At 42.2% G+C, this 14,325-nt stretch overlaps 1 protein-coding gene across 1 annotated transcript in view; it reads left to right on the top strand.

Moving 5' to 3' along the window:
- LOC135235926 (integrin alpha-E-like) overlaps nucleotides 1-11,139 on the top strand; it is a 33,193-nt gene extending 22,054 nt beyond the window's left edge. The window contains exons 20-32 of the mRNA XM_064301986.1: nucleotides 843-965; nucleotides 1,840-1,904; nucleotides 2,105-2,231; nucleotides 2,317-2,424; nucleotides 2,553-2,632; nucleotides 2,841-2,921; nucleotides 3,014-3,089; nucleotides 5,095-5,193; nucleotides 5,271-5,312; nucleotides 5,421-5,504; nucleotides 5,912-6,001; nucleotides 10,054-10,164; nucleotides 10,265-11,139. Coding sequence (XP_064158056.1) covers nucleotides 843-965; nucleotides 1,840-1,904; nucleotides 2,105-2,231; nucleotides 2,317-2,424; nucleotides 2,553-2,632; nucleotides 2,841-2,921; nucleotides 3,014-3,089; nucleotides 5,095-5,193; nucleotides 5,271-5,312; nucleotides 5,421-5,504; nucleotides 5,912-6,001; nucleotides 10,054-10,164; nucleotides 10,265-10,318 — 1,140 coding nt within the window. The 3' untranslated portion in view covers nucleotides 10,319-11,139. The remainder of the gene's footprint in view (nucleotides 1-842; nucleotides 966-1,839; nucleotides 1,905-2,104; nucleotides 2,232-2,316; nucleotides 2,425-2,552; nucleotides 2,633-2,840; nucleotides 2,922-3,013; nucleotides 3,090-5,094; nucleotides 5,194-5,270; nucleotides 5,313-5,420; nucleotides 5,505-5,911; nucleotides 6,002-10,053; nucleotides 10,165-10,264) is intronic.
- The last annotated feature ends 3,186 nt before the right edge of the window (nucleotides 11,140-14,325 follow it).

Genomic DNA, 14,325 nt, shown 5'->3' with positions numbered 1-14,325 from the left:
TGCAGTATCAGGGGGCTTTTAGATGGCATGGTACCCCACTGAGTGCAGTATCACCCAGGGGGGCATTTAGATGGCATGGTACACCCTGAGTGCAGTGTCACCCAGGGGGGCATTTAGATGGCATGGTACCCCCTGAGTGCAGTATCAGGGGGGCATTTAGATGACATGGTACCCCCTGAGTGCAGTATCAGGGGGCATTTAGATGGCATGGTACCCCTGAGTGCAGTTCAGGGGGCTTTAGATGGCATGGTACCCCTGAGTGCAGTATCAGGGGGCTTTTAGATGGCATGGTACCCCCGAGTGCAGTGTCAGGGGGCATTTAGATGGATGGTACCCCCTGAGTGCAGTGTCAGGGGGGCATTTAGATGGCATGGTACCCCCCTGAGTGCAGTATCAGGGGGGCATTTAGATGGCATGGTACCCCCTGAGTGCAGTATCAGGGGGGCTTTTAGATGGCATGGTACCCCCCTGAGTGCAGTATCGGAGGACTTTTAAATGATTAAAGGATTAAGTGGCTGATAGAATTAACGGCATCACTTTCAGACTACAGTTGCAGAAAGTACAGAATGTGAGAATGCAACAGAGTTAAGTTTTCATGCTAAGAGAGGTTATGCTTCGGTGCTTAGTGTGGACTGCTCTACATCTTCATATGAGTAACAATTAATCATCTTGCCTGCTTGTGCCAGTGACTTAAAATGTGGTGTACATAAAGGTATGGATTTTCTAAATGGGGTCCTAATTTTGTTATTATTCCAGGTATTTTCATTTTATTAATTAGATTAAAACACTTAATTGTATAAAGCCTCATGTTCCTGAGAGAGCCATGTATCTGTGTGTTCCAGGGTTGCCATGACTGCTTCTCACCCATTGTAATCAAGCTGAGCTTTTCTCTGCTTCACAACCTTTCTGCTGGACCTCCACTTCGTGTTCTGGATAAGTTCAGTGACACAGAATCTACCAAAAAGGTACACACGTGTTTATAAGGTACCACCGGCTTTTTAAACATATTTTCTAGGTGCGACTGTGGCAAACAAGCCTGCCACAGGCCACCGAAGTGGCTTTCCAAGGTGTCCTCCAGCACAGAGACACAGGGAGATGATCAAACAGTCCACGTTTATTTTCAAGGGTGGCAAGCTGTTACAGCCAAGGAGCAGATGTAAAACAGTCATGACAGAGGCTCCCCTTGTGTGAGTGGGGATGGCAGATTTAACCTGATTGCCTCACTACGCACAGGTGCAGCCACCCCTGTTCCTGGGTCCAATTAGCCTGGCCAATTATCTCATTCCTAACCAATTATCTAATTAGCCAGGTCTAATTAGCTTGACCCAGGGCAGGTGTGGCTGCTTAAACCAGCCATCCCCACACCACATGGAGAACAGCAGGAGGGTGGTTTACTGTAGAAACACCTTGATTGGGTAGTCATAAAATAAAGACTGAAATCAGGCAGAGAATGCAGAAAGCAGCAGATGTTTTGTTAAGAATATCCTAAAAGGATGTTGATTCATTTTAAATAAACTTTACCATCAGTATGAAAGATGTTATGATACTATGACCAATGGTTCAGTTTGTAAATTATTTTTGGTTTCTTTTCAAAAACTTATGCATTCACGGTTCACTCTATTGCATTTTTACAGCATTACAAATGTAGCCATTCTGCTGCATATTTCCCAACAATAAAGGACATAATTATGTTTGGTATGTTTGTCATATTAAAATATACTCTATAGAGGGAGAATATTTGCACACTGAAAAACGCATGATTCTTATAAATCCTGAAGTAGTACAGTATTTCAGAAGCGGAGCATAAGCAATGTGTCATAATTCCAACATCTTTCACAGCTGCAATTCCAGAGGGACTGTGAAAAATGTGTGGCTGACGTGTCCTTGTTGGAGTCAAGGCTGAGGTAAGAGAGTTATTAGCTCTGTTATTCCACAGAGCTTTTTGAAACAGAAGTCTATACTTATCTGTCTTACTTGAGTTTTAGTCTAAAATTGATGGAAATGAACATAGTGTACTAATTATTCCCACTCTAAGTAAGAGACTGTTTTTTTTACTATCTTTGGATAATTTAATTTTTCTCTTTGATTTCCTTTGTTATTACAGCACAGACATGATCGTAGTTGGACACACACAAAACCTGAATATAGTCTTCAACCTGACAAATAGGGGAGATGGGTCCAACATGACTGCACTGATTTTGACATTTCCTAATATTCTCCTCTATAACAAGGTAACCCTCCCCCACCACACACACTGGTAGAGTTGCCAGTTGTGCTAAAATACAAAATACATTTTTCATGTATGTTTTTCATTAGGTACAGCCAAGTGACAGTTTGATAGCCTGTCAAAATGAAGAGACAGAGGGAGAGAGCTCTCAGCTGAAGTGCAATGTTATGCATCCAGTAATGAGGAGGGATGCTCAGGTAAATATCTGAAATCTGAAGATCCCTCCTGCAAAATTTGTTACCGAAACAATTCCTTATTTTGAAAAAATACATTTTTCCTTCCATTTTCCATTTTAACAGTATTCTGCTGGTTGTTTTTTCCCTAGGTCAGCTTTTCCATATCCTGGCAGCTTGTGGACAAGAAAACAGCGCTAAGGACAGCCAGGATTCTGGCTAATTTAACAGGGTTGGAAACACGCTCCCATTTCCCTTCTTATGGTTGCTTTTGCAGTGCATTGCAGTGCTTTTGAATGAGACCATCATGAGTGTCACAATAATGCACCTGCGTAATGTGCATGTGTGAGGTGTACATAGTGGAATGGAATCTGTGTACCTCTGAGAACTTTAGATTTTTGTTTGCTCAAAAATGGATTGCTTCTCTTAATTCATTCTAGTGCAAATAATGGAGGTCAAGTCCTGGATAATAAAAGCTACAACTCTGTGGTAAAGAATGCCCTGAAAGTCCAGCTCATGGGGTGAGTGTATTTCAAGGGCTAAAAGAATTCTTTGGCTTCTCTAACATGAACAGAATCATTTCACATGGCATTGCTATCTGTTTTTATTTCAGGAAGGCAAACCCTGAATTTCTGACCATAAACAATGAAGACCAAACAGATAAAAATAATCTTACATTTACCTTTGAGGTATGTGGTCTCTAAAGTTTCATCCACTATAATTTAAATTCAGCCTTAAGCATACATTCATTATCATTTCATCCCCTGTAATTTAAGTTCAGCCTTAAGCATACATTAATTATCATGGCCTGAGTGCTTCTTTGAGGTGGCTCAGTTGGTATCGCAGTTTTTATTTTAATATCTCCCGTGTCATAACTTTTCTTTACATTAGCTTCTTCATTGTAATATAACATTCCAAATATCATCCATGTAGGCCAGCACATACAATAAAATATTCCATTAAATTAATGTCCATTAATTCTTTCTCCTAACAAATTCATAGAGAAGGTTAATTTACTGTTGTGATGTGGCTCCTCTTTGGCAAACAGGGAAAACCTGGCTAGTTACCTGTGAAACATGAACAGCTTTTGCAGCACATGCACTGAAACACATGTTTAGAGTGATTTTTGTCTCTAATTTACATGTTTAATTGAGTTTTTAATTGTTAAACGAATAGTAATATTTACAAGTATACATTAGTAGCATTACCATCTCTTCAGCACCAGTATGTGTACGCTGGAGAATGCCTGTAATGTAATGAGAATATGTTTGCATAATCATGCAAGGGACCTGCCAAATGATCAGGGCGAGAACCCTGAGTTACAGCATGGTACCTCTCACAACCCGAAATACAGCATGGTACCTCTCACAACCCAAAATACAGCATGGTACCTCTCACAGCCCGAAATACAGCATGGTAGCTCTCACAACCCGAAATACAGCATGGTACCTCTCACAGCCCGAAATACAGCATGGTAGCTCTCACAACCCGAAATACAGCATGGTACCTCTCACAACCCAAAATACAGCATGGTACCTCTCACAGCCCAAAATACAGCATGGTACCTCTCACAACCCAAAATACAGCATGGTACCTCTCACAACCCAAAATACAGCATGGTACCTCTCACAACCCAAAATACAGCATGGTACCTCTCACAACCCAAAATACAGCATGGTACCTCTCACAACCAAAATACAGCATGGTACCTCTCACAACCCAAAATACAGCATGGTACCTCTCACAGTCCAAAATACAGCATGGTACCTCTCACAGCCCAAAATACAGCATGGTACCTCTCACAGCCCAAAATACAGCATGATACCTCTCACAGCCCAAAATACAGCATGTTACCTCTCACAACCAAAAATACAGCATGGTATCTCTCACAACCCAAAACACAGTATGGTACCTCTCACAGCCCAAAATACAGCATGATACCTCTCACAGCCCAAAATACAGCATGTTACCTCTCACAACCAAAAATACAGCATGGTACCTCTCACAACCCAAAACACAGCATGATACCTCTCACAACCCAAAATACAGCATGGTACCTCTCACAGCCCAAAATACAGCATGGTACCTCTCACAGCCCAAAATACAGCATGGTACCTCTCACAGCCCAAAATACAGCATGGTACCTCTCACAACCCAAAATACAGCATGATACCTCTCACAACCCAAAATACAGCATGATACCTCTCACAACCCAAAATACAGCATGGTACCTCTCACAGCCCAAAATACAGCATGGTACCTCTCACAGCCCAAAATACAGCATGGTACCTCTCACAGCCCAAAATACAGCATGGTACCTCTCACAACCAAAATACAGCATGGTACCTCTCACAACCCAAAATACAGCATGGTACCTCTCACAGCCCAAAATACAGCATGGTACCTCTCACAACCCAAAATACAGCATGGTACCTCTCACAGCCCAAAATACAGCATGGTACCTCTCACAACCCAAAATACAGCATGGTACCTCTCACAGCCCAAAATACAGCATGGTACCTCTCACAACCCAAAATACAGCATGGTACCTCTCACAACCCAAAATACAGCATGGTAGCTCTCACAACCAAAAATAAACCAGACTGGGACCAACAATATACATTTCTACACCCAACAAGTGGAAGCACACAAATTCATTGTTAACATACTTAATACTCTGTTGTTCATTTTCAGATATATGGTGAGAACAAATACAATGCCACACTGTTTGTAAACATACGCATACATCTGCAAGCAGGGAGTACTGAGCTGGAAATCACAGAAATATCAAAGGTAACAAAGTTTATACAATTATTATGACTTCTTTTTTGCCAAGTTCTGCTTGTAACTTACTTTTAAATATTTTTCAGGGAAAATGTAATTTCACCCAAGGGCGTTTGAAAACAGCACAGGTAAGTACCACTTTGCCTCTGAAAACCAGTCTCTCACGTCTGCTGTCCATTGATGGAAATTGGGATCGGCTGTTATTTGTTCACATAACTTCTCCGTTTTATCCTCAGGACTCTTATTGCATCCGCTGTGCAGTGGGAGAGTTGCAGGACATGATTGTTATCAAAGCTGAGGCCTTCGTCAAACATGTTGAGGCAAGAGGGCTGCATGTTTTCCAACATTATATTAGACTCAATTAAAAGGAAGGGTTTAAAATGGATTGGTTGTGACCTATTGCCTATTTGCATGTAAATGTATGCAGTCAGAAAATTTGTATGAAAATAACTGCAACAGTCACTATTTTTTAAAATGTCATTCAGATTTAAGGACAAAGGGCACTGTGGTTAGATTGAAACTGGGTCCTTGTTAAAACTGGCACAGTACCATGTGATAGTACACTATGACCAGTTTTGTAAGGTAGTACTAATGTGAATAACTTTATTTGTGCATTTAGATTTTTAAAATGTACATTCAAGCCAATTGATATTGTGATAGTATGCAGTAGTATGTTTATATATACCATTCTGCTCATTTAAATGCTCTTATTGTGCTCTTATCACAGGGCAGCTCAGAGATGGTCATGGCTAAAGCAACGCTGGAATTTGACAGAGATCAGTATGAGCTCATAGAGAAAGGCAGCCCCAGTGAACTGGTATGCTGTTCCATATGAAATATTTAGCCTTTTTTTAACATCTTTTCATCCCATATTTAGGTGTCCAAGCAGCGAAGCTAGTGGAACCCTATTGTATCTGTTAGGATTATTATTAGGGGTCCAAGCAGCGAAGCTGGTGGAACCCTATTGTATCTGTTAGGATTATTATTAGGGGTCCAAGCAGCGAAGCTGGTGGAACCCTATTGTATCTGTTAGGATTATTATTAGGGGTTCAAGCAGCGAAGTTGGTGGAAGCCTGTTGTATCTGTTAGGATTATTAGGGGTCCAAGCAGCGAAGCTGGTGGAACCCTATTATATCTCTTAGGATTATTATTATTATTATAATTATTATTATAATAATAATTATTATTATTATTATTTTTATTTTTTTTATTTTTTCTCCACTAAAAGTGTCTGAGGCTCAGCAACCATAAGTCCTAGAGCAACCAAATTTGTTAGGTGGGTTCCTATGGCCCCCCACTGCTCAGGCACTACAGATCACTTATGTCGGCCAGATGGTGGCGCTATATGAAAGGGTCATGCGTAAAAGGCCATAACTCCCACACCATAAGTCAGATCAACATAAAACTTCATCGACCTATGCATTTGAACATGCTCTACAACTTCGCTGTTGGGACCACCTATGTCCGCCATATTGTTTGCCCGCCATTTTGACTGTTTAGTTGAGGCGTGGAAGCTTTCTCTGCTAAAAGTGTCTGAGGCTCAGCAACCATAAGTTCTAGACCAACCCAATTTGGTAGGTGGGTTCCTATGGCCCCCCACTACTCAGGCATTACAAATCACCTGTGTCGGCCAGATGGTGGTGCAATAATAATGGGTTATGTTTAAAAGGCCATAACTCCTACACCATGTCAGATCAACACAAAACTTCATCGACCGATGAATCTGAATGTGCTCTACAACTTTGCTATTGGGACCTATGTCCGACATATTGTTGCGGAAGTGCGGAAGAGCTGTAGCTCCACATCTAGAGTGTTATGACATCTAGTAAACTTTACGGCAAGCGGCTAGAAGACATCCACGGCGACGCAACTAAGTAATCCGACACCGTTGGGTCTAGTTTTTAAAAGTGAGAGGAGGGTCTGAACTTCATAATGGACAATATTATCTATCTGGGCATTCATAAAAATATTCTTTCACCACTCAAAAAATCGTATTCCGTCATAGCAACAAGATAAACCCGACAGTAGCCCTAAGAAATGCCAATACGGCAGTGAAAATGCTGCTCACTGAGTAACAAAATAAACAAGACAACGTTTTTAAAAATGATACCATGTCATTCTACAGTCAATATCTGGGAATAAATATTGAATAAATATACAACCTTACCGTTGGTTTTACGCGTAGAGATGTCCCTTTTGAGACTGAGTGGTCATATATTGTCTTGGACAATCCGTTTGTGAAATATACATGCATCTGTGATGCCTGGGTACCTTCAAAAATAGCTGTGCGTAATACTACACCTGTTGTTTACAGTGTTGTCGCCCTTTTTTAGTACAGCCTGGCTTGATTGACAATTCATTTATTCAGTAGGTGAGAGTATAAACTTTCTAATTATGTATCACATGTCTGATTTTGCTTTTGGAATCGCATTTTATCGGTCATCGTAAACCGAAACAATTCTTATCATCGCATTCACTTATGCATTCGCTCTGGGTTTGTAATAGCTAAAAGACGCTGTACCTAACGAAATGTTGTCAACAATTTTTCATAATTTCTTGGAAAATACTATTATTATTGAAGTCTTCTGGGCATAGCTAAGCCATATCTTTGCTGATAGACCTATCTGACGCTTTTCTGGAACAAAACAGAAGCGGGTAGGACTTGATTTACTATCTCTGTCTCTGTCTACTGTACACAGATGAAATTTCATCATTGCTATGTGAGTATTACTGCTGAAAATATTTCGGTTCGTTCCATAATTTAACAAACTTTCTTGTGTCTACAGCTGCAGTTTCTCGCTGCAATTACTAATTTTGAATATAAACAAAAGACGCAATTTATGCTGTAGGCCTAGTCTGCCAATATAGAAATTAATAATACGGTACTCTGCAGGCAGCAGGCAGGTAGCAGGGATGGCAAGTTTTTTGTTTCGTTTTTTTCAATGCCGTATTTATTATTTGAAATATGTATTATTATTCTATCTGTCTCTGAGGCGCTCTGTATAACGAAACTTCAGTACCTTTTCAGTACTTAAAAAAAAAAAACGGTTTGGTATTAGAATTTTCCGACGTTTGGTACTTTTAGGCCAAATGTAAAAGCCAGGGAAATGTGTCTCCCGCATTATTGATTGAGAGGATGAAAGGTATAATTTGTCAGAATCTTCGCTAGATGGAAGTAGCAACTAAGGTAGCCAAGTCAGGTGACGTGCGCTTGTGCATTTCCTCTCGTTGATACAGCACAAGCTTTGACTCAGTTCACTTCAGTAGCGATAGGTGTTCTAATTTGGAAATATTTTATTATAGGAAGATGCTATATTGCTGTTAAAATATGCTGTTTTTAGATCTATTTAAAAGTGAAAGTCCTGTTTAAAGATTATTTAGTTCACAATTGTTTAATTTTTTTAATATATTTAATATACTTTTCTATTAGTGTTGTAACACTATAGGCCTATGCTTATTAATATGTTGAAGAGGCTTCAACTTAAAGGTTGTTAATAAACCAGGTTGTTAATAAACTGTGAATTCGAAAATGAGGTCAACCCTTGTGGACATTATGTTTCTGATTTATTAAGGTAATTTCAGTATCGTTAGGTACCAAGTATCGAATCAGTATCGTTTAAGTTTCAAGTATCGTTTCAGTATCGAGTATCCTGATACTAAACCTGGTATCAGTATCAAAGTCAAATTTTTTGTATAGTGACAACACTAGTCTGACGCCTGTTTTAGTTACGGCACAGAAGCACTGCAGTTCTACATACACGCCAGGCCATCTACATTACATTACATTACAGGCATTTGGCAGATGCTCTTATCCAGAGTGACGTACAACAAAGTGTATAACCATAACCAGGAACAAGTATGACAAAAACCCTAGAGAGAAGTACTGGTCCAAGTGCAGGGAACAACCGCATTGTTCAACTTGGACCCTGAAAGTTAAACTGATTAACACTAACACAACGAGAACGGCAACAGAGTGCAGTCTATGGAAAATACAAGCAGTAGTTAAGACAAGTGTTACGACGTGCCATCTAAGGGTTACATAGTAAAGGCCTTTACGGCACATCCATGGCAACGCAACTAAGTTATTCGACAGCGTCTCTTAGCACAAAATTGGCTGTAAGTCATCAATATTTTATACAATCATCATGATATTCAGTAGATATGTTGGGTTAAGGTATATGATCATGAGGACAGAACCATTTTAAAATCGCTCCATAGGGGGCGCAATAGTGCCAATGCTGGGACCCCTCCCAACGCCGCTTGCAGCTTTAATTTTACATTGTTGTCATTCAGAATGCCAATCACAATTAAGTTGATACTATGGGGCATGCTCTTAGCCCTAGCCTGGATATGAATTGTCTCATCATTCGTTCTCATGTTCTTATCTTTATGCCTCTCTATCTGGGTCCACATGCTGTGGTTCTGGCTTATCTGTAGGCCTCTCTATCTGGGTCCACATTTTGTGGTTCTGGCTTATCTGTAGGCCTCTCTATCTGGGTCCACATTCTGTGGTTCTGGCTTATCTGTATGCCTCTCTATCTGGGTCCACATTCTGTGGTTCTGGCTCATCTGTATGCCTCTCTATCTGGGTCCACATACTGTGGTTCTGGCTCATCTTTATGCCTCTCTATCTGGGTCCACATGCTGTGGTACTGGCTTATCTGTATGGCTCTCTATCTGGGTCCACATGCTGTGGTTCTGGCTCATCTGTATGCCTCTCATTCTCAGGTCCACATTCTGTGGTTCTGGCTCACCTGTATGCCTCTCATTCTCAGGTCCACATTCTGTGGTTCTGGCTCACCTGTATGCCTCTCATTCTCAGGTCCACATTCTGTGGTTCTGGCTCACCTGTAGGCCTCTCATTCTCAGGTCCAGGTACCGATCACTAAGCCTGAAACAGTGAGGTCAACTGCTGCGCTCATAGGAGGCTCTATCGGCGGCTTCCTGCTCCTAGCCATAATCATCGCCATCTTGATAAAGGTAAGCTTCTTTTTTCCCCGACTCTCAGCATTTAAGCTCAGGTGGATTGAATCTGTGACTATTGGGCCACATTGTTGTGTTCTGCTGTTTGCTTTTCCAGTGTGGTTTCTTCCGGAGCCGGTACTCAGTGGAGCAAGCAGACGGTACAGACTGATGTCTGTTTTTGGCTTCCTGTTAAACCAAAGCTTGATTGATGCTATCAGATAAAGTATTATGGATTATTTCTGTTTTTTTGGTTTTCATCTGTAGGAAAACTTGAAGATATTTTTTCTTTTTTATCAATTTGTTTTTGTGCTTTGTAATGTTTGTATTTTTTGGTTTGTTTTAGTTCTCCTATTTAATTTCACTGCCTGCTATTTACAGAATTTGGAAAGCCAAAAGCCTGGTATATTCATTGCAAGTGTCGTTTGACCGTTGAATGTCTTGTTGCCATTTTGCTGATCTGTGTCACAGGAAAGTCAAATAAAATGTGAATATCAAAAATGGACATGCTCAGATTCATACCAATCATTTTCAGTAAGGATTGCATTTACTGTTGAGAGCCATTCATGTCAGTACCAAGGCAGTGGCAGCAGTGACCACCCAGCTGAGTGGTGCACAGGGGCTATTTTGCCCCAGAAGTCTATGCAATTGGGAGGGGTCATGGTCCTGAACTGCTTTCACTGAATTAGCTGCAGCAAAGGGAAAGAGAACACCCCAATCAAATCTGTATCTTTTGTTTTGGGTTAAGTTTCATGTTAAAATGTTTCTTTATCAAACTAGAACCTTACTGATATGGCATCTGGAAAGGTTGTATGAGATAGCTTAATGATTTATTTTCCACACCCACATATACAGGATTTGGGTAAAATTAACCTTCAAAGGTTGTTGCTGAATGTAAGGTTATTCCTTTTCACCTGTATTTCTCTAAGGTACTGTTTTTTGACTACTGTATGATGTAACATCTTTTTAAAATAAATGAATTGCTTAATGGTTTCTTACTGGTGATTTCTGTCTCTGCCTCTGTGTTTATGTATAGTGTAGCAACATTTTTAGACCTCTTTACTCCCACATGTTTCTTGTCTCTCAATTTGGAATTAGGATTCTACTCCTGTCCTGAATTTGGGACAGCCCACCCTGCCACGCAGGTCTATATATTATTTTCACACTGTAGCTTAGATAAACAGCTGGAGGACTACTCAGGAGGACTAGTACTAGTACAGCTGGTGCATGGTGACTGAAAGCACTCCTTTATAAGGGGTCAGTGTTGTGACCCAGCTGACCTGGACCCACCCTCCCTGGGAGCTGGTTCTGCCAGTCATACAGCACCCTGTGAGACTGCTGGCCGGGGATACTGCTTCAGCTGGGTACTCCACCAAAGAGCCTCACATCTGCAAAGTCATTTTAACTGCTTTGCCTTTCACTCACACTTGCCTATGTGTCATTTTTTTATGCTTATCTTATCAACTGTAGATCACATAGAGTAACTGGGGCCGTGCTAGAGGGGGCTTATTTCCCATCGGTTACAACCCGGCTGTCTAGGGGTGTGGTAAATGGGGTGCGTCCGTGGAAGGGACAGAACGGTCAATTCCGAGAGCAGCGTGACAAGAATAACAATTCACAAAAAGGTACAGTGAAAAAGTGTTTACTTAATCATGGTAAAAAGTGACAGCAGTGCAGATGGTGACAGGCTTCCTCTTTGGATTGGTGGAAGGTAGGCAGGGACCAGCAGGATGATTATGATGGGCAGTAGGAATGGCGAATGGCCTGGCTGCGGTTTCGGGAAAGAGGGGGAAAAAGAGAGAGAGGGAGAGAGACACTTGGAGATCAGCAAGAGAGAGGTCATGCTTACAATGAGCTCCTGAACCTCTAAATAATTTGTTTGTTTTAAATCAGATAAACAGTTGGAATATACGGTATAATTGGTTAAAAACTAGTAAAGAACAAATCCAAAATAAAATATAATGACAAATTGAGACAAAATTATAGGAAAACAACTTTTACTGACCAGACAGCTAAAGGAAGCTAAGAGAAGCTAAAAGCTAAAAAAAAAAAAAACCAGAAAGAAAAGAATAAGAGTATAAAAGGAAAAGAAAAGAGGACATAAGACCTGGGTAAGCCCTCAAATCAAATACTTTGAAAAAGTGCAATTTAATATATTTATTGGAAAAGAAGATAAAGAAAACTAATAAAAATTTAAAAAACTAGCCATTAGCCATTGTTAGCAGCTAATAATATAGTGCTGACAACTAGCCTCCAAAAAGTGACAGTTGGGCTACCAGTGGCCGTTTAAAATTGTTACATTGTAACAGTTCCTCAGAATGGCTGCAGCAGCAGCAGCAGAGCCCCTCCCCCATCCATTTGAAATTATCTACCCAGAGACACTGACCACTAAACAGGCCAGAAAGAAGTACAAAGACAAAGTACTGAGAAGCTGCCCTGAGAAACTGGCTGCAGATCACGTACAATATGAAGACAGGAGTGTCATCTCAAACCTGCTGTTTTATACACAGCACACAGACATCTGGCATCATGCTTTTAAGCAGTTCTTTAAATTCACTTTGCTGAGAGGCATTTGCAAGGGAAGGCAAATTCTGACTTTTGAAGATGAGGAAAAAGACCCACAAAATCCTAAATTAGCAATAAATATATATCACAATGGAACCATTCTGATTCAGGGCAGCGAAAAGGCTCTCTGCTCATTTGCAAATGACTTTAAGACCATAGCAAAGAGAGCACACACAGATACAGCCAAACAGAGACGCCTGACCCACACCAAATCACCCAAACACTCCATAAAAACCAAATTTGGCCCCAGCCCCAGAAGCCCAGTCCAACCCTCCCTGCCCGTGCGGAGGATGAGCCCGACCCAGAGAACCCAGCCCAGTGCAGCCTCCACAGCACCATGGCCCAGATGAGGGAGAGCCTTTCCCTGCAGGAGGTGGAGCTAGTGGAGCTGAAGGAGCTGGTGCTGACCCACCTCACTGCCAGCAAGGACACAGAGCTCCTTAAAGAGCAGTTCAGCCAGATGAGCAGGGAGCTGACAGAGACACAGAGAGAGGTGAGGGAGCTGAAAGAGGAGGTGAGGGCGCTGCAGGAGGACAGAGAGACTGTAGAGAGGGAGCTGTCCACAGTGAGGGAGGAGCTGCAGCACAGTGACAGGACTGTACAAAGCCTGGAGGAGCAGCTGCACTCCGTTACCATATCCAACACAGTTCACATGGAGAGCAAAGAGGCCCAGACTGAGAGTCCCCCATCCACAACCAACTCCCCCCACCAGCAGAGTCCCAGGTAAACGCAGAGACAGCCACCAACACAAGCACGCGTACACCAGCTAGCACTGCACCTACCTCCCCTGACCCACACACCGCTCAGGATACAGTCACAGCTGCACAAACCCCAGCAACACAGAGCAACCAGGGCACAACCAAAGCAACTCCAACCAGCACGGAGATTGCTATATTAATTGACTCAAATGGGAAATTCATAAATGAGGAGCAGTTATTCCCTGGCAGAGCTGTTTCAAAAATCTGGTGCCCCACAACAAGAGAGGCCCTAAAGATACTTTCCCCATCACAGCTCGGCAGCCCCAGCCACATTATAATTCACACAGGGACCAATGACTTGAGAGCACAGCAGGAGAGGGTGGCTGGATCCATCAGGAGAGTGGCAGAGAGGGCAACAGAGGCCTTCCCAAACAGTAAAATTATAATTTCCACCCTCCTGCCCCGGAGAGATTTCCATCCCCTCACAGTCCACAAGGTGAACGCTGAAATTTCACGAGGTTGTGCTCTTATGGCCAACGTACACCTGGCACACCACTCTACCCTCGGAACCTACGACCTCCACGACCATGTTCACCTGCACAAACAGGCAGTTCCCATCTTTGCCAAAACGCTAAAGGACACAGCTTTGGGCAGACCCTCTATTAACACCCCCCGGAACAACAGGAGGCCGCCCAGCATTCATTCCCCTGGACCCCACATCGCCGGACCGCCCAGAGGCCAGCGTATCATTCCAAGGCCTGCTGCAGCTCGGAAACCCCACCTACAGGATCAGCAACACCAGCCCAGCCAACCAGGGACGTCTGGAGCCTACCCATCCCACCCACAACATCAGCAACACCAGCCCAGCCAACCAGGGACGTCTGGAGCCTACCCATCCCACCCACAACATCAGCAA

The sequence above is a fragment of the Anguilla rostrata genome, chromosome 12, assembly GCF_018555375.3.
Source record: "Anguilla rostrata isolate EN2019 chromosome 12, ASM1855537v3, whole genome shotgun sequence".
Classification (NCBI taxonomy): domain Eukaryota; kingdom Metazoa; phylum Chordata; class Actinopteri; order Anguilliformes; family Anguillidae; genus Anguilla; species Anguilla rostrata.
This window is presented reverse-complemented; position numbering and strand designations above follow the sequence as displayed.